The following is a 21,022-nucleotide window of genomic DNA, read 5'->3' as shown; positions in this document are numbered from 1 at the left end:
CTTCCTCTAAGGATGGTTTTATTCAGTAGCAGGAAAAGCATCAGAATGCATGGTGACAACCATCCTGACCGATATCCCAGCTAACCTATCCCAGCTACCATAGGGCAAGAGGTAAGTTACATCCTGGACAGGTCAGCAGTCTGACACAGAGGAACAGGCAACCATTTGCACTCACATTCACAGTTACGGGCAATTTAGAGTCACCATATAACCCAACCCTACCAACTGCATATCCTTGGACTGTGTGAGGAAGCCGGAGTACCCGGACACAGAGAGAACATGCAAGAACCTTCTTGCTGTGAGGCAACAGTACCTCTGCACCACCTCCTTGTTTAAAAGCCTGTTTCTAGTCCATTGAATCCTTGTAAATGTAAAACAGAGATGGACACCTTTTGCTATGCTATGCAACTGGTGACCAGACATTTCAAAAACATATCTGTCTGCAGATTTTGTTTTTCCTGTGCATATTTTCTGCAACAAACTTAAATGACAAAAATTAAAAATACTGATATAGAAAAGATGGACAAAAATAACCCTTTGTTTGGGGATATATTTTTAAAATTCATTCTGCATTCTGCATTTCTGTTCTGTTCGTTCATGTGGCAAATCAGATTCTTTGTTGAGCAACATAAGCTGGGTGTAAAGGAAATGAGGTAAATAAATAAATAAATAAATGAAAGGAGGAGAATAATGAGAAAAAGGGCAAAGGAATATAAAAAAAAAGGAGCTAGAAGATACGGATATCTCCTTCAACAATGCATGCTGTGAAGATACACAATTATAGGTAATTTGGACAGAGCTGTGACCTGCTGCTCCTCATGTGGTCTATTTCAGCCTCTGTTCTCTGTCCTGTGTGTCTGGGCCTCTTCTCTGGCTTCCCTCTCTAATTAACAGTGATGGCGTAGAACAAATGGAGACATCACAGCGTCGGTTGTGGATGACTATGTAGAGAAGCACACATAAACAGTAGTGGGCATGCTTGCTGTCAGTAGCACCTGCTCTTGGTCCTGACAATGCATATTTAATATTTGGTCTCAAAGGATGGTGAAAGGTTGGAAAATCAAATAAACCTTGACACTACTACAACTCTACTACAATTTGTTTGTATTACTTTTTAATAAAAAGGAGACAAATCCCACCCTTTTTTCCCTGCTGTACCTATAAGAAAGCAAACATCCCTCTAATCCATCATGTGATACACTTCAAGGCATGTTCTTTGTTAAACCTTTGATGGTAAAGCTGACAAAGGCAGGGGTTATGAAACAAATCCAGAAAAGACACTTAGTAGCTGAATAGCTGCACACATCATGAAGGAATTCTTCAGGTAAGTGTCCTCAAATATTTTCAAAGAGGCAGAAAAACAGTCCTTCTGAACTTTTTGTCCATCTTCCTGCAGGAAGTGAGCAGCAGCACTGTATGTGCGCCCTCCTCAGGTTAGCTCCTGTCAAAATAAATAAATAAGTAAAAGCAAAGATCCCTCTCTAAGTAGGAAAGGAAATAAATAAATTAGAGGGCAGGCAGAAATCTTCTTGTGATGACATTTGGCATGTGCGCTTGGCTTGTGAGGAATTTCTTCCTGTGAGTTGATGGCCCAAATTGGAGAGCGTGTGAGAGAGCGAGAAAGGGGCCACATCTGGAGGTGTCCACATAAGACAACAGAAAATGCCACGGTAATAAATTATCCACACAAGTGACTCATAACCTCATGAATTCATCGCTCTCTGGTTGGTTCTTTTTATCTTCAAAGTGAACATGATACTGTCATAAAACAACAAACAAAACTAGTGTTTTCCTCCAGTATGCAAACAGGATTCCTAAAAAAAAAAGTGCTTGGTCTGTGTAAAATATAAATATAATATTTTATTTTTAACAGAACACAGAAAACATGTCAGATGTTTAAGCTGAAAAAACGATTCTTGCTGCTCAACAGTTCTTTGTCACATTTGGTCCCTCTCTTCCTTAGCCCACAGAATGCAACGTCCATGTTTTCCAAAATGATTTTCAAATTTTGATTATCTGTCCATAACATTTTTCCGCTCTGCGTTTCTGGATTATGTTCATATTTGGCTTCTTCTTTGCACGATAGAGTTTTAACTTGCATTTGAGAATGGCACGATGAACCGTGTTTATAGCAATGATTTCTGGAAGTGTTCCTGAGCCCCTACATCGATTTCCATGACAGAATCGTACCTGTTTTAAATGCAGCGCTGCCCGAGGGCCTCAATCCAATCCAATATTGATTTTTGTCCCTTGTGCACAGAAATTTCTCCATATTCTCTGAATCCTTTGATGTTATTATTTACTGTAGATGAGATATTCAAAGTCTTTGCATCTTAACACTGGGGAATATTGTTGCAAAATTTGTTGATTTGTAGTTTTTTTTACAGATTGGTGAACATCTGCCCAACTCTACTTGTGAGAAACTCTGCATCTCTGAGATGCTCTTTTTATACCCAATCATGTTACTGACCTGTTCCCAATTAACCTAATTTGTTGGAAAATATTCCTCCAGTTTTTTCTTTTTAGTACCCCCTAAAAAGCATTTTGCAGCCTTCTGCTGTAATAAAATTCAAAATGAGCTAATAATTTGCATGAAATAGAAAGAGTGTGTTTTCTCTGTTCTATAATAAAACATGCGTTCATCAGATTTCCATATCATTGGGTTCTGTTTTTATTTACATTTTACACAGCCTCCTAAACTTTTTGGAAACTGGGTTTGTATAAATATAAGTTGTTTTTACTGTTTTTACACTGGAGCTTTATTCTAATATGGATTTTATGCACCAATTAGACACAACTTTTAAATAGACTTGCTTAATATAGTTAAGCAAGTGCTTAATTCAAATTAACACCTTTTTAGTTCATGATTTTAATTAACTGACCTACTTTTTATAGACAGCTGCTGTGTTGATAACGATTGGTATTATTCGCAGTATTCAGCAAGAGTGAGTGAGAAAGAGCACTATCTTCGTTGCTGCACCAGCTGATATGATAAGGGTTAACACTCGTGAGAGAAGTTCAGAAAAACAAGAAGACAGAACAGAAAACAGATGGGTGCTCCAGGTGTGAGATAGAGATGCAAATACACTTTTAAATGTCAACAAAAAGAAAAAGAATAAGAGTAAACAAAAATGTATGACAAGAAAGAAGAAGGTGAGGCTAGGGAAATGGCACAAACACACAAGAAGAAACTGACATGAAAGCGAAAGAGAGAGAGGAGAAAAAAGCAGTTTGAGGAACAGGCAAGTCTCGGAGCTGACAAGGTTATCTAGGAGTGTGCGTGCCAAGTTCTCTCTGAAAAGGAACAGCCTGTCTAAATGTCAACACAGCCTGGGGCAGTGGGGATGTGCACGGCATAAGATATGCAGCCAGGAGATATGAGAGGGACCCAGAATGACACGCAGCAGCAGGGTCATTTACATCAGTCGATGTCATTAATACAGCAGCAACCACGGAAAGATCCCAGGCAGACGAAGAGCAACTAAACTTTATCAGAGATGTGAGATTTGCGAGTGTAAATGTGACGGTTAAAGAAAAAATTCAGATGTCTCTTTAGGCTCTAAACCATCACATCTTACCTTTCAAGTAATTACTGACAAATTATGAACGATCTTCCACAGAAGTCAATGTTTTGAGGTCCGCGTCACAGCTACAGATGATGGTTTAAACTTTAAACTCAGATAAAAGGTTCTCTAGCACCACATACAGGATTTTATATGTTATTGCAACTAAATACACAGCATCCAACATGACTATGCATTATCAAATGTCACAGCTGCAAACTGAAAAATTGAAGGAACAAATAGGGAAACAAATAAGGATTGAAGTGTGAACAGCTTGAATGTGTCATTAATTTCAAAAATGTAGTACACGGGATCATTTGAGATTAAATGGTTGAAAATAGTTTTGTCTACAGCTTCATCAGTGACTGCTATATCAGTTTCCTCTTGCACATTGATTGAACACAGATCTTCTGTACAGGAGTTTGTATCATTTATTTATCTATTTGAACACTAACTGGGCTTATGCAATATGAATACTCCTATCTTCTGTATGTGCCACACTGAGGGGCCTCTTTATCAGCAGAGTCAGGAGGTAACAGATAAATGCTTTGGGTCACGTTTAATAGGATGCTCTGAACACCATGCAGCAGTGAATAGTAAAGCTATAAGGCACTAAAGTGGCCACAGGAGTAGACAACTGCTCCCTCTGCCCTCAGTTCAGAACAACAGCAACAGAAACAAGAAATGCGATGCTTGCCATTTCTATAAAAATCATTAAATGTTGCAAATAAGTTGGAAAAAAAGGAAAAAAAGAAAAAAAAAGAAAGAGAAAGTGACACAACCACACCACACGCTTGTGAGATATTCACCTTTTTTAATTTAGAAATATAATAAACACAATAAAAGTCAAAGTGGAACTACAACTCAATTTACCAGAGTTAACTGACCATAAAGTGTTGCATGTATTCATTCGTGCAGGTGGCTATAAACTCTGCTGTCCTAGATAAGGCATATAACTGCTGTCTTTTTGTTTACGATCATACAGCTTAAAACAAGGACAGAGGTCATTCATTAAAGTACAGTGGAAATGCAAAGCGTAATTTCCTCTTAATGAGTATCTACAAGATGCAGCAGGGCAGGAAGGGCCCAGCAGGATTTACAAGCACATGAGTAAATGTTAATATTCGTTCTCTTTTGTTTGATCTTTTTTTCCCCTTTGATGTAATGGCAGCTACGACGATGGCCTACGCTGGAAGCACAATCGAGCTGCGAACAACATTTATGATTATTTAAACTATTTTGAAAACGATACCAAAGAAATGAAGGAGAAAAAAAAATTCCAAGCCATAGCTTGAAAACAAAAACAATAACTACGAATAAAGAGCTGCGTTCACATTAACCAAAAAGATTCACCAAGATTTCTTTCGTGCAGGAATGTTCCGGTATGACCCCATTAAGGCCCAGACAATGATCGTCATGTAATTACTTAAATAGAACTAGAAGAGCACAACGAACAGATGCTTCTGTGCAATGTAGAGCAAGCACTCAGAAATCCCAGTGGAGAATGAGGAGGAGGTACAGTGGGAGCTTGCGGGAACTGTTTCAAGCGTAGAGGGGTTCGTAACCACTCCTTCGGCTTTTACAGGTTATCGCACACACGCTCACCATCCCAAAAAACTGGAAAAGGAAAAAATAAAAATCAGAGACACAATTAAAATAAGTTTTCTGTTTAGGTTACATGAACCGACTAATAAGGGGGATGAAATTTTTTGTCTTACAAACCTATCACAAAGTTTGGCTTCCTGAGTGAAAAAACCCCTTGAAATACATAATTCAATTATATATATATATATATATATATATATATATATATATATATATATATATATATATATATATATATATATATATATATATATATATATATATATATATATATATATATATATATATATATATATATATATATATATATATATATACACACACGTACACACGTAAACCCTACAATAATACAGACAAGCAAGCACTTGGTGACAGTGGGAAGTAAAAACTCCCTTTTAACGGGAAGAAACCTCTGGCAAAACCAGGCTCAGTTAGGGGAAGCCATCTGCCATGAACGGTTGGGGGGAGGAGACAAAGGAAATACTGAAATAAACAGGATCATACACCAACCGCTTCTATTTCACTTACTTTTTTTTTAACAATTCATCTTTTTTTCTTCACATAGCAGACTACAATGATCACACAAGTAGTGCTAAGTTAACAAATCCATGCACTTCAGAGTTTGAAAGACGCAGGTCAATGACATATCCTCATTTACCTGCCGAACCGCATTTTAGCTTGATCTTACCTTGATGATGGCAAAAGCAACAACGACCAGCATGGCGTAGGTCAGAACGTCCTGTATGAACTTCTCCAGATTGGGCTCACAACCCTAAAAAACACGTACACAATCGCTGTGAGTATACATATAGTACATGCACATCAAGGGTATTTACTTGACTTTAGCTCCTTTTTCGTTGCCTCCCTGCTGGGAGATTTTGCAGACTTAATAACTGTCATAATAACATTTTTTTTTTTTTTTATTAAAAAAATAAATAAATCTGAGACTGAATGACAGAAGTATCCAAACTGCAGGTGAACATGTAGTCAGAGTAAACATCGTACAGTCTAGAGAAAGACAAACACGTGTGACCCCAGGGACACGGAAAGAGCAAAGTTGGCTCAAGTGTGATTCACCTCAGTGTTAAACTGCTGCCATTCTTCCAGTTTGCCATTGCACTGTGGCGATGAGGAGTTTTTACAGCAGGACAAAGGCAGCGTTTTGTTTGTAGAAAAATAGGTGGTGTTGGTCCAGTCGGTGTAATTCTTGACACCGCAGCACTTTAACTGCAAAAAGTCAAAGAGAAAAGGGTCATGTGCAAATGGAAACTATGATAAAGACAGCGATAAAGGTACAGGTAAAGATAAAGGTACTACAAGAAGTTGAGCTAAGGGAAATATGGTACTGCGGCTGTGTTGCAGTGTTTCAAGTTTTGTACACACTGGATCGGTTTCTTCTTCTAATCCAGTTATCAGTTTCCCACAGGTACGTTTGACAGACAGGAGAAGTAAAAGTAGTGCATGTAGGTCATGAAGCTGTAAAGTGCAACGACTTCTTATGAACTTCATTTGAATTTTTATTGTTGTCTTCTGAAGACAAAATTGGAGGGAGAAGAGGAAGTGAAACCATGTAAGAGAGAGAGAGAATGCACACAACAGCAAAAGAGACAATGAGAATGAAAGTAGAATCAAGAAAACAAATCTATTATCAAAGTAGAAAATACACTAACCAAAGTCTGCATGCTGTCCACTGCTTCGGTGTCAGGGTTCTTCTCCCCATTATACTTGGAAAGAGAGTCTCTTATGGGCTTCTCAAGCTGTCCATCGATCTGTTGAGAAACAAATCCCCCCCACATGTAAGCAGTCATGTAAGTTAACCGTGAGCTACGACAAGTATATTTTCCCTATGTTACTTAAAATAAATAACTAAACACAGATTAATATTCTAGGATTATTTAGAACACCTGAAGCGTCTGTGACTCACCTTGCCGCGGTAGATGAAGCTAAACACCAAAGCAGTCACTTCAGCTGCAAAGATCAACATGATGATCAGAAAGAACTAAAATGAATGGGAAAAAAAGAAATGAGATGTAAATTTTGGATCCTAAAACAGAGCGAAAGATCAACAGAAACAAACATAAATGTAACAGAAAGGATGGTAAGTAGCATCATAGCTGAGGTGATAAGGGTTTGCTCTTGGACTTCTACCTTCCGATTTTACAGATGAGCATATAAACATTAAGGAATTGGGAATATGATTATGGCACAAATCACCTCTTGTCCTAATTCCCTCACACACACACTTACAAAGCCGAGGCCACATTTGGACTCGCGGAGGGTTGAGCAGCATCCCACGATCCCAACAAAGAACATCACCGCACTGATTCCGATGATAATGGCTGCTGGGATTAGAGTTGACTTATTTTGAATCAGACTCTCAAAGCTGCCAAAGGACTTGATCACGTAGTGACCGACATAGGCCAGTGCTGCTCCTGCAGCCTGAAGGAAATAGTGACAGAAAAAAAAGATTCCACTATAAATAAACACAGGTTACAATAGATGCAAAATCATCTGCACCTTCACAAGTCATTCTGACGATTTCATGAAGAAACTGACACTCTAGACATGAAGTTGCTAGAAACCAGACTCCAACCGGTTTTTAAAAGCTTACACTGTTAAAATTCGAGTCAGTCACATGCTCCTTGCTTTGTCAACACAACATTAAAACCAGACACACCGCATCATTCTTCCTCCTCTACAACACTTCTGTTTCTGACATGTTACACTGGCCAACCTATAACTGTTAAAATCAATTATTTGTTTTAGTTCTATTTTTTGTATTGATTTTAAAACTTTGTGTTAAAACTGAGCACAAAGATGTTTGTTCTTATTTTTCTGTCCTACTGGCTCTCATGTGATTAACATACTCTGTGAGGGTCACTGATAGTCTGCCCCATTGAACTTTGATGCATATCTGGCGTTAAGTCACACTGCCATCACGACCTTTCTGCTAGTCATGCTTTAGTAGTGAGATCACCAGTCATATGACCGCAGGTATGAGGGCCAAGTTTGTGCATAGGGAGTTCACGCCTAAAAACAAAGGGGAAAAAGGGAAAAAAAGAAGAAAAGAATCACACTGATTCTTCACACTGAAATTAAAAAAAAAAAAAAAAAAAAAAAATCTACTGTAGCAATGGAAAAAAAAGACATTTTAAAAAGGCTTCATTAACTAATAAGCTAACATTTTTGTATCTAGTCTATGAAAGATTCTTTCTTCATACGTTGGTGATGTCAGTTAGAACACAGGAACAGAGGAGGTGTTAACCAACAACGTTTTCTGTAGCAGACGGAAAGTCTCAGACACAAAGTTTCCCCTAAGTAAGTCACTCATGCAATTTTCAGTTTTACTTCCCCTCAGAGTTAAGCAACTTATACATTGGTTGCTTGTGTTTAGCGCATCCTAACAATTCACTTTGTAGCTCAGCCCCATGACTCACTTTTCTTGATCACTTCACGGTCACGGGATCCCTGTGGGTTTGTTACGCTGTGCCCCCCCATCCAGTGCTCACCCCCTAATCCCTCCAGAATCTCAGATCCTGGGGCTCAGAAGCAGCACAAAGAGGCTTACACAACGTAAAACGCAACCTCTCTGGAATGTAACTAGCTCTCTGAGGCCACGAGGGGTTCTCTGAAGGTCCATCTTCAATCTGATTCCAGGAAAAGACAAGACTTACTGTAAATTTTGCAAACCAGGAACCATTTAACTTATCGTTTCCTTAAACCAGATACATGAACTTTATTGCTGTGAAGCAGCAGAAATCCTGTTTTATAAAAGCAAACTATGAACATGTTCACTAAATCTAACCATGAAATATCAGCAACTGTTTAAAACACGTGTCTGAGAATCTGTGTAATGTTTATCACTGTAACAAGAAAGCGAGGCCAATAAGTGGGTCATAGTTCAGTTCAATCTTTTGAATGATTTTCTTTAAACAATCCCCCAGAATGAAACTGGCTGTTTATCATTTAAAAAAATGTTCACTTTCCCACAGAAAGCTGAAACTCCTTAATTTATCAAATTGCTGGGTATATCATGAAGGTCAACAGTTAATTCAACCGGATACGCGATTTCTTCATCAACTCACGTCTAATCAGGGCTCTTCTCTGATAAATCAGCAACAAAAAAAACGTCAAACTTGCACATTCAGCCTGAAGCTCAAACACAGGAATGCTGTTTGTTGGCTAAACAATCTCAGCAGGTTTGACTAGCTCCACATCTGAGCTGTGCAACAAAGGGAAAAAATAGCAGAGGTGTTTTTAAAATATGGAGTGATTTGTTGTCTGTAATGCTCACATGCTGGGAGGGAGTGAACATTACTGAAATAAAGTGAAGGTCAGAGAAATGCAATAACACCTTCATTTGATTCAAAGAGGCTCGGTAATCCAACCCAAGGCTGCTGGATGTAAGATGTTAAGTGTGGCATAGAAAGAGAAAGTATACAGGCTGGAACAGAAGATAGGAAAACTAGGAAGTGGAGAGGAGAGGAAAAAAGGATTTGAATACTCAAATTAAAGCACGTCTGTGTTGTCTCTGGTAAATATTCACAGACACAGGCTGTTTCTGTCTTACAGTTATCCAATTAGACACACACATTAGCCACGGAAGGGACAGGCTGGGAAATTTACCCACTCCTTTCAAAAGCCTTTGTAAGGTCACTGAAGAGGACACAGGCGGAGAAGCTTGGGTTATTAAGTCAACATTAACGAGCAACACACAACTGAAAGTACTCTGACACAAAGACAGACATGACTGCACGAGGGAGTGAATGGCCGGAAAAATAAGAGCAGAGTCAGGCAGGTCAGTGATCTCATGAAAATTTCCCAGGCCTTTTTATTTCAGAGCTACATACGTTAGAAGTCTATTAAAGGGTAGGTGGGGTGAAATGAGGAAGTGCTCTGTAATGCTGCGACTGTGCTAGAATAAAAAAGGAGGGCGGGGGGCTGACTACTGGGATCTTTATCAAACCATAATACTGATTTGTTTACACCCCAAACAGCACAATTCACACAGGAGGAGTAAAGAGAAAACAAATAGCAGCAGATTTTTTTTTTTTTTTTTTTTTGAGAAACACAAATAGAAAAGCCCCCACATATTTATTTTTTCCCTTTCCGCATCACAGACCGTCGTCAGTAGGAAATAAAATCTCTGCAGGTGGACGAACGACAGAATTACACAGCGACTCACCCAAAATATCAAGCTGATAAACAGGAGGATGATCTTGGCGACTCCGCAGTCCATGGCGTCTCAGTGAATGGTGGAGGAGAGAAAGAAAAAGACCGAATGTCCAGCTTTTTATGTCGCTTTTTATGTACGCCGAGTTTCTCCAGCTGCCCGCCCGCTTTGGTCACAAGTTTTCGTTGTGTTCTGACTGCACTGACTGATCACCTGGTCACATGATGATGGGAGGAGAGCAAAGCTACACAGCAGGTCCTGGAGCTCCCCCTCCCACTCCAACCCGTGCATCACGTCATACATCAGTCTCACACGAGGAAGACCGAGACTCTATCGTACTGCTCGATATCACACGCGTTTTATTTTGGTTAAAGGATTTTAACATAATTTTGCGTAGAAAGGATTCTACTTTTAAATGCCTTTGGTATTTAAAAATGTGTTTTTATTCATGTCCCCCTTTAATTCAACATGCAGTTCAGTTAAGTTCCATTATAAAGCCTTGTAAGTTTGTAGAGAAATAAAATTACCTATGAGCAATTTGCAGTTTGTGACAGCCAGTAGAAAAATAAAAATAAAAACAAATACACAAAGGCATACAAGCCCACGATTAAAAGCGTCCACACGCGAGAAATGGAAACAAAAACTACACATCTGAGGCTTTCAGTGGGCACTTCAACCTGGTCTCCCGTGACAACACTCTCACCACCTACAGGTCTCCATCAGAACTGCACTCCAGCCAAACAAAACTCCAGTGTGTTTGTGAGGAGGCGCTATCAGCTCACTACAGAAGGCACGGAAACATTTGCCAATCTTTTCCCTCGCGCGCACGCATACACAAGTACATATCTTATCTCACATTAATAATAAGAAAACAAACAAAAGTAGCGCGAGAAAGCACGAAGAAGAGAAAAACACATCCCTCTTTCACTGGAGACGTTTTTGATGGATTGCACTAAGAGTGTAATATTAAAACATTCCCAGAAGTATGTCTGATAATTGCATTCATTTTAAAACTGATATAAAAATAATTAATATAAAACAAAGACTCCAATGTTGGACTACACGAGGACATTTGAAACATAATTCGTGTTTTTGCATTTATATGCGCAGAACTGTTATAATCTCATAAGTGAAGTTATTTTTGCACAATTTGGCGCAGCACTTCCTCATAAAAGTTAATTGATGGATAAATAAGAAATGATCTAAATTCAAATTAATTTAAATTTATATTTATCTACAAGCACCCCACTGGAGTCATTCCACAAAGTATCTCGTTAAAAAGAAAGCCCGGGAAATTAATCAGAAATTCGTTTCTTGGGCTGCCCCTCCTCACAGGCTGATAACTACTCTGGCTTTGGTCCATCTCCACACAGTGAATACACAATGTATAGCCTTAATTTCACTTTCATGTTACATATATTCATATCAAACTAAACTTTCTGTTAATTATACTTTAACACATCATCCCCAACTCAAAGACCGCCCTTGCTTTGATTCCAAGTTGAATATTAATCGTTAGAAGTCTCTCTGTGGTTACCTCGAAATAGAATCAAGGCAAGTGTGTTTCTTGAGTCTTCTTTGGGTGAAAATATTTCGCAATAACGGTGGAAATAAAACTAAATTTTGGGCTCGGTGTACTAGACACGTCGCTATGTTAGAGCTTATTTGATTGTAAAACTTTTTTCTTACTTATTTGGGAAATATAACATAGTCAAAATGTTAAAAGCACGATTCCCACATTGCATTCTTCGTTTGTCAGCTTCTAATCGCTCAACAGGTGCTAATATATTTGAACGCATGCTGAATAAAAACACACAGACAGACAGTTCACATTTCGCTGATTGCTGTGAAGTGACTTTTATATGGTTGTATGACAATTAACGTTGGAATTTTAAAGAATTATCCAGTTGAAGAAAACACAAATTTGATCAAGTGGCGGAGGAGGAGAAGAGGCGCACTGTGGCAGTGGGACTGACTCTACACGGTTCTCATTGGGGTTTTATAAAGCCTCAACCAGCCAAGAGGGCAAGCAGAGATATCACTCTCTACTGATTCTGTCTGTGGCCCTCACTGACTTCATCTCGGTATCACAACTGTTGCAATGTCTTCTGCTGCCATTGCTTTGACTCCGCCAGCTCCGGCCAAATCTCCTAAAAAGAGAGCCAAGTCTCCGAGGAAGAAAACAGGCCTGACTGTGTCAGACTTGATACTGAAGGCTCTGTCCACATCCACACAGCGTGGCGGTGTGTCTCTTGCAGCCCTGAAGAAGGCTCTGAAGGCCGGTGGATATGATGTGGTGAAAAACAATGCCAGGATTCTCATCGCCGTGAAGCGCTTGGTGACCAAAAAGTCTCTGGTCCAGACCAAGGGCAGCGGGGCTTCGGGCTCTTTCAAGCTCAACAAAAAGCCCCCCACACCTAGGAAGAGGAAGGTGGTGAGAAAGAAGAAGCCAAAGGCGAAAAAGGTCAAGCGGGCCAGCGTCAAGAAAACAGCAGCAGCAGGAGGAGCCACTCCTGCAGCCAAGAAGTCCCCCAAGAAAAGGAGAAAGTCAAAGAGCCCGAAGAAAGCCAAGAGACCCGCTGCGGCCAAGAAGCCCAAGAAGCCAAAGAGCCCAAAGAAGACCAAACGCAGAGTCTCCAAGACCAGGTCTGCTGCCAAGAAGTGAATGCTCTTCCACTGAACACTAAATGCCGGTCTTTGTGGACTCTATGCGGACTGAGCTGCATTCAAGTCAAGCTTTAAGTAGTTTTTTTTTTCTAAAGTAGAAAAAATGAACTCGCAGTTTGTACAAGCCTTTCTTTCCTGCTTCCTGTCATGATGTTCTAATGAACTGAATAGCACTTGCTTGAAATAAAATTATTTTCATTTACAGAGCGTGCAGTGTGCTTTTATCTGAAAAAAGAAATTCTTCAGCCTGCTAAAATTTAATTGAAAAAACAAACAATATCGGGAAAAGGAAAAAAATCGATGTTTTCTGAACGGCGGTTAACTTTTTTTTGGTGCGTGACGCCTTAACAGCTGATTTGCCTGACTCACCGCTAAGTTTGGGAAGAGTGCGTATTACGCGCAATTACGCACAGGGAGCTAGTTTCCCAGAATTATATAGTTTTCGACTCTATGTAATCCGTTTCTTGGGAAGTGGTATATTATGACAGCCGTAAGAACTCACCAATACTAAGAAGAGTGAGGCTTCATAGGCGTATCACAACATGGTTTCCGCTTATCTCCCAAAAGGGGCTTATTCTATCACACTCATTACCGCAGTTTATGACTGAATGTACACAGCAGAGGACAGCTGTTACTCTGAGCTTAGCATGAGAACATGATAGGGATGAAGGGGTGATATTGTTGTTAATTATTATATTCTGACTTCATGAGGTTTTAAACTAATGCGAAATAATCTACAAAACCATTCACACCAGGGGGTACCTCAAAAATAATTCTTTAACTACTCAGAAATTACACCCAGTTTCACAAAGGTTTAAATATAAATAGACACCTGACTAAAAACCAAGCTCACAGCTTCACCAATTAAAGACACGTGATACAAGTAAGTTAAAATTACAAAACCATCAACAGTAGATTTCTATAAGGCCTCTCAAACTAAAGCCTACATTTAAAATCACACCTTGATTGCGTTTTGAAGGTGCTTTACAGAAGCAAAACGAAGAAAGACTGTAGGTATCCAAACAGCAGTGACTCGCGACACTCATTAGCTGAGTGGTTTAGTGTTGCCACCTGCTGGCGGGATTAATTAACAACTGTTAACTGGAAATGTAGGCAAGGTTTATCTGGGGTCAGATGCATAGACTGTGTGTGGTTTAATTTCACTGTAACATGCAGATTACTGACGAAAAATGTAACCAACTAAGTATTTTACAGAACCCTATTGCACAAATACAAGCTGGCATCCCTCTCACTCAAAAATGTGCCATAAAACTGAGTGATTTTTTTTTCTTGTAAATTAAATAACAGATGAAAAATGTTATAATTGTTTAAAATGGAGACAGTGCCCATGCTACTGTAATGTATTTCCTGTAACTCTGGAAGTTTTACTCTGTTTGTCAGTGGCAGAGCATGAGAGAGGAACTGAGAGAAAAGTGTGAACATACTGATTTATTCAGTGCCAAACATTAACCCAAAATAAACCAAAACAAATAACAATCAGTTGTTCTCCCTTTGCTGTTTTGAATTGATGCATTAATTGAAATTCTGCAGTTTATTCGTACGAATCGTTTTCTTTTTGTTTATTTTTTCCATTAAAATATGTAGTTTGCTAAAGATTAGAACTTTATTGTTGGGCTCAGAAAGTACCAGGAGATTATTGGCCATGTAAAGTGGTGCATTTAAGTTTATGAACAGTTTTCAATTGTCTGCATTTCTTTATGAATATGACCGAAATCATCATCAGGTCTGCACTCAAGTAGGGGAATTGGATTCTATGGAACCGTATGTGTGAAAACAAAGCATGTCTATACATTTACTTCATGTTTTCTGTTTAATAATAACACTGACACTGTGCTAGTCTTAGCTTAGACTAAGAATAAATGTTAGTTCCCTTTTCTGCTGCATACTTCCGCACTTGTATTTGAACAGGTAACAGTTTTTGTGTTTGTAAATACTAATAAAAAAGAAAGTAGTGAGTCACTTTTGAAATGAATAAAATAGATTTGACAGAAGAAAGCAAAGGTCCCTCATTTACTTGTAACTCTCCTAAGTGGCTTCTCATGTTGTCCACATGGAACTTTCCTTTTCAAATTCAGCTAAAACTGAACTTAGACAATCAAAAAACACAAATCACTGTGTTATCTGATAGTCCAATTGCACAACAGATTCAGCATCATGGCTGTTACCTAAACATTTAACCCAGTAATCTCTAATTGTGGTTTTTCTGATACTGCCTTTTACTACGGTTAGATTTTAATCTAGTCTGCTTGAAGTACTTTTTCTGTGACTGGAAATAGTCTCATTCTTCAGGTCCTTATACTGATAGTCATGTGTACCTGTATGTAATTAAGCAGCGTGGCAGGTCATAACCTGATGACATAGGACGAGGGATGAACACACAGTTAACGCAGAGGACGCGACAAAGGGCAGGGAAAAACACAGGGCTTAAATACATACTGGCGTAATAAGGGAATGCGAGACAGGAGGGAGACACAGCTGGGACAATGCAGGGACGATGGAAGATGAGGAAGCAACGCTGAAACCAGAAACATGGGACAAGGATTACCAAAGTAAAACAGGAAACTGAGAATAACACCATGATGCAGACTCGGCACTAAAACATGGAACATGGGAACATGAAGCACTATCAAGAACTATCAACGATAAACCCAATAATAATAAACTCAAGGCACTGATTAGCTTTTTCACGCATTTTATAAACAACAAATAAGTACAATTTTATTTACATAGCACCTTTCTAGACAGAATCACGAAATGCTGCAAAAAGATAAGTCATGAAAGGTAAAACAGACAATATAAAACAGGAAAAAATTAAACAAAAGCTATTTTAAAAAAGGTACGTCTAAGGTTCTTAAGATAGACTGAGAAAGGACCAAGGGCTTTCACTATCTGGGGTAAAAATCTGTCAGGAGTGCATACAAGGATTTCAGTTTTCCTCTTGTTAATTTGGAGGAACCCAGCCATCCAACGTTTGATATAATCTAGGCAGTCATTCAGAAGCTGGAGCTTGGATAAATCTTGGGGCTTAAAAGAAACTGAATGTCATCAGCATAACAGTGATAAGAGATGTCCTTGAAGGAGCCCATTATATGCTGGAGGGGGAGAAGATTCAATTCAATTCAATTCAATTTTATTTATATAGCGCCAAATCACAACAAATGTCGCCTCAAGGCGCTTCATAGATACAGAGAAAAGCCCAACAATCATATGACCCCCTATGAGCAAGCACTTTGGCGACAGTGGGAAGGAAAAACTCCCTTTTAACAGGAAGAAACCTCCGGCAGAACCAGGCTCAGGGAGGGGCGGCCATCTGCTGCGACCGGTTGGGGTGAGAGAAGGAAGACAGGATAAAGACATGCTGTGGAAGAGAGACAGAGATTAATAACAGATACGATTCAATACAGAGAGGTCTGTTAATACATAGTGAGTGAGAAAGGTGACTGGAAAGGAAAAACTCAATGCATCATGGGAATCCCCCGGCAGCCTACATCTATTGCAGCATAACTAAGGGAGGATTCAGGGTCACCTGGTCCAGCCCTAACTATATGCTTTAGCAAAAAGGAAAGTTTTAAGCCTAATCTTAAAAGTAGAGATAGTGTCTGTCTCCCGAATCCAAACTGGAAGCTGGTTCCACAGAAGAGGGGCCTGAAAACTGAAGGCTCTCCCTCCCATTCTACTTTTAAATACTCTAGGAACAACAAGTAGGCCTGCAGAGCGAGAGCGAAGTGCTCTAATAGGGTGATATGGTACTACAAGGTCATTAAGATAAGATGGGGCCTGATTATTTAAGACCTTGTATGTGAGGAGCAGGATTTTGAATTCAATTCTGGATTTAACAGGAAGCCAATGAAGGGAAGCCAAAACAGGAGAAATATGCTCTCTCTTTCTAGTCCCTGTCAGTACTCTTGCTGCAGCATTTTGGATTAACTGAAGGCTTTTCAGTGAGTTTTTTGGACATCCTGATAATAATGAATTGCAGTAGTCCAGCCTGGAAGTAATAAATGCATGAACTAGTTTTTCAGCGTCACTCTGAGACAGGATATTTCTAATTTTAGAGATGTTGCGCAAATGGAAGAACGCAGTCTTACATATTTGTTTAATATGTGCGTTGAAGGACATATCCTGGTCAAAAATGACTCCAAGGTTCCTCACAGTGTTACTGGAGGCCAAGGTAATGCCATCCAGAGTAAGAATCTGGTTAGATACCATATTTCTAAGCTTTTCAGCGCCGAGTACAATGACCTCAGTTTTATCTGAGTTGAGAAGCAGAAAGTTAGTGGCCATCCAAGTTTTTATGTCTTTAAGACATTCCTGCAGTTTAACTAATTGGTGTGTGTTATCTGGCTTCATGGACAGATAGAGCTGGGTGTCATCTGCATAGCAGTGAAAATGTATGCTATGTCTTCTAATGATGCTGCCTAGGGGAAGCATGTATAATGTAAACAGAATTGGTCCTAGCACTGAACCCTGTGGAACTCCATAATTAACCTCAGTGTGTGAAGAGGACTCTCCATTTACATGCACAAATTGGAGTCTATTAGATAGATATGATACAAACCACTGCAGTGCAATACCTGTAATACCTACAGCATGTTCTAATCGCTCTAATAGAATATTATGGTCAACAGTATCGAATGCTGCACTAAGGTCAAGAAGGACAAGCACAGAGATGAGTCCACTGTCAGAGGCCATAAGAAGATCATTTGTAACCTTCACTAAAGCTGTTTCTGTGCTGTGATGAGCTCTGAAACCTGACTGAAACTCTTCAAATAAACCATTCCTCTGCAGATGATCTGTTAGCTGTTTGACAACTACTCTTTCAAGGATTTTTGATATGAAAGGAAGGTTGGAGATTGGCCTATAATTAGCTAAGACTGCTGGGTCTAGAGATGGCTTTTTGAGTAAAGGTTTAACTGCAGCCACCTTGAAGGCCTGTGGTACATAGCCGATTATTAGAGATAGGTTGATCATATATAAGATCGAAGAATTAATCAATGGCAGAACTTCTTTGAGCAGTTTTGTAGGAATGGGGTCTAAAAGACACGTTGATGGTTTGGAGGAAGTAATTATTGACGTTAACTCAGAAAGATCGATTGGAAAAAAAGAGTCTAACTTAACATCAATGGAACTACAAGTAGCTGTAGATAATATTACATCTGTGGGATGATTATTGGTAATTTTTTCTCTAATGATAAAAATTTTATTTGTGAAGAAGTTCATGAAGTCATCACTAGTTAACGTTAAAGGGATGGTTGGCTCAAAAGAGCTCTGGCTTTTTGTCAGCCTGGCTACAGTGCTGAAGAGAAACCTGGGGTTGTTCTTATTTTCTTCAATCAGTGACGAATAGTAAGCTGTTCTGGCTTTGCGGAGGGCTTTCTTATAAAGCAACAAACTATTTCTCCAGGCTAAATGATGATCCTCTAAATTTGTGACACGCCATTTCCTCTCCAGATTACGAGTCGTCTGCTTGAGGGTACGTGTTTGAGAATTATACCACGGGGTCATGTACTTCTGATTAGAGACCTTAGTTTTCACTGGAGCTACAGTATCCAGAGTCGTACGTAGTGAGGAGGTGAAATTATTAACAAGATAATCGACCTCTGTTGGGGTAGCGTTCAGATAGCTGCTCTGCTCTGTGTTGGTACAGGGCATTGACGATGATAACAGTGGCTGGATTATATTCTTAAACTTAGTTACAGCGCTTTCAGAAAGACATCTACTTTGATAAAGTCCACCCTCCACTGCTGCGTAATCAATTATTGTAAATGTAAATGTTATCAAGAAATGATCAGACAGGAGAGGGTTTTCAGGAAACACTGTTAAATGTTCAGTTTCTATGCCATATGTTAAAACCAGATCTAGAGTGTGATTAAAGTGGTGGGTGGGTTCTTTTACATTTTGAGAGAAACCAATTGAGTCTAACAACAGATTGAATGCCATGTTGAGGCTGTCATTTTTAGCATCTACATGGATGTTAAAATCACCCACAATAATTATTTTATCTGAGCTCAGAACTAAATCAGATATAAAGTCTGAGAAATCAGACAGAAACTCTGTGTAAGGCCCAGGTGGACGATAGATGATAACAAGTAAGACTGGTTTCTGAGTTACACAGCTGGGGTGGATAATGTTAAGCATCAGGCTTTCAAATGAATTAAAAGTCTGTCTTGGTCTTTCATTAATTAATAGACTGGTGTGAAAAATTGCTGCCACACCGCCCCCTCGACCTGTGCTTCGAGATTTCTGGTAGTTAGAATGACTCGGGGGTGTTGATTCATTTAAGCTAACATAATCATCCTGCTGCAACCAGGTTTCTGTAAGGCAGAGTAAATCAATTTGTTGATCATTTATTAAGTCATGTACTAACAGAGACTTGGAAGAGAGAGACCTAATATTTAATAATCCACATTTCACTGTTTTACTCTTTGGTTCAGATGTGGATACTGTATTGTTCTTTCTTTGTAAATGTTTAAGTTGTTTGTTGCTGGTTTTTAGTTTGTTTTTTGTCTTTTTGGAAGCAGACACAGTCTCTATGGAGATGGGTTTTTGGGTTTTTGGGGGGGTAGCAGGAGGAGAGAAGCTGCAGAGAGGCGTGTAAGACTGCAACTCTGCTTCCTGGTCCCAACTCTGGATAGTCATGTTTTGAGGGGTTTAATAAATTTGTCCATATTTCTAGAAATGAGAGCTGCTCCATCCAAAGTGGGATGGATGCCATCTCTCCTAACAAGACCAGGTTTCCTCCAGAAGGTTTGCCAATTATCTATGAAGCCCACATCGTTTCTGGGACACCACTCAGACAGCCAGCAATTTAAGGAGAACATGCGGCTAAACATGTCACTCCTGGTCTGATTGAAGATACATTAAAAACAATAAAGACCCCAAGACCGAACCTTGAGGGACACCATAAGTAAGGGAGGTAGAGGATGACCTAAAATCAGAAACCCCACAGAAAAACATTGGTGATGTAAATATGAGGAGAACCACTCTAAGGCAGTTCCACAGACACCAACCCAAATGGTTTGGCCTTTCAAGCAGGATATGGTGGTTAACTGTGTCAAACGCCGAGGTGAGGTCCAACATAAGCAGAACAGAGCATTTTCCTGCATCATTACTTATCAAAATGTTGCCAGAGACCCTAAGAAGGGCTGTTTGCGTGGAGTGAACTCTACGAAAGCCGGACTGAAACGTATCAAGAAAAGCTATCTTTGTCCAGAGCCTCTATAAGTTGCTTAGCCACAACCTCTTCTAGAAGCTTAGAAATTAACAGTAATTTAGAGTTTGGCCTGTAACTGCTCCAAAGAGAAGGGTCTGGCTGGGATTTTTTTAAAAGTGGGAGAATAGCAGCATTTTTAAAATAAACCAGAACTATACCAGATGCCAGTGAATAGTTGATTAAAGTGAGCACACATGGACCAATAGACTGGAAGACATTTTTGAATAATGATGCAGGTGCAACAACAACAAGAAGATGCTTTCACTGAATTCACTAGTTTTACCAGCACATGTAGTGAAACAGGAGAGAAAGTATCCAAGATGACGGTCCGAGATGGGGTAGAGACAGACAAAACAGGTACTGATTGTAAAAAAATCATTCTTACATTATTAATTTTTGCAAGCAGAAAAGACAGAAAATTTTCACAATCTTCATTAGAGGAAATAGGGGCTGCAGGTAGAGCAGGAGTAGCATGTCACTAATGGTGTTGAAAGCACCTTATTATTACCTCTGCTCTTTGTAACAATTTGTAAGGAATAGGCAGCCCTCGCATCTCTAATAGCATTATTAAAAGAAGCTAAAAAAATTTCAGTTCACAACATGTACCTGTGCACGGTACAAGCCTGTTGCAAAAACACACCATATGTTCACATTTCTTTAGTTGACTCTAAAGAGGTTTTTATGTCAAAGACAACACTTTGGAGATATAAAATAGTATTTGTGCACAAACAAAATGATTCCCAAAGACCTATTAACCAAAAATTGTTTTTGCATAGGCAA

The 21,022-nt window shown here is 39.3% G+C and overlaps 2 protein-coding genes across 2 annotated transcripts; one reads left to right on the top strand and one right to left on the bottom strand.

The window, feature by feature from the left end:
• Positions 1 to 4,357: 4,357 nt before the first annotated feature.
• On the bottom strand, positions 4,358 to 10,570 carry tspan36 (tetraspanin 36). Its single transcript, XM_006789777.3, has 7 exons — positions 10,354 to 10,570; positions 7,416 to 7,607; positions 7,093 to 7,167; positions 6,839 to 6,937; positions 6,246 to 6,395; positions 5,857 to 5,940; positions 4,358 to 5,180 (listed from the first exon to the last, which is right to left on the bottom strand). Exons 1-7 carry the CDS (start codon positions 10,405 to 10,407, stop codon positions 5,106 to 5,108), a joined length of 729 nt encoding a protein of 242 aa, XP_006789840.2. The 5' UTR covers positions 10,408 to 10,570; the 3' UTR covers positions 4,358 to 5,105.
• A 1,787-nt stretch (positions 10,571 to 12,357) lies between these two features.
• Positions 12,358 to 13,210, top strand: LOC102786264 (histone H1.01). Its single transcript, XM_006789776.3, has one exon. It carries the CDS (start codon positions 12,443 to 12,445, stop codon positions 13,004 to 13,006), a length of 564 nt encoding a protein of 187 aa, XP_006789839.1. The 5' UTR covers positions 12,358 to 12,442; the 3' UTR covers positions 13,007 to 13,210.
• The last annotated feature ends 7,812 nt before the right edge of the window (positions 13,211 to 21,022 follow it).

The sequence above is a fragment of the Neolamprologus brichardi genome, chromosome 12 (assembly GCF_056152115.1).
Source record: "Neolamprologus brichardi isolate AB-2024 chromosome 12, ASM5615211v1, whole genome shotgun sequence".
NCBI classification, from domain to species: Eukaryota; Metazoa; Chordata; class Actinopteri; order Cichliformes; family Cichlidae; genus Neolamprologus; species Neolamprologus brichardi.
The sequence above is the reverse complement of the archived record's forward strand: the minus strand, read 5'-3'. Positions and strand labels throughout refer to the sequence as shown.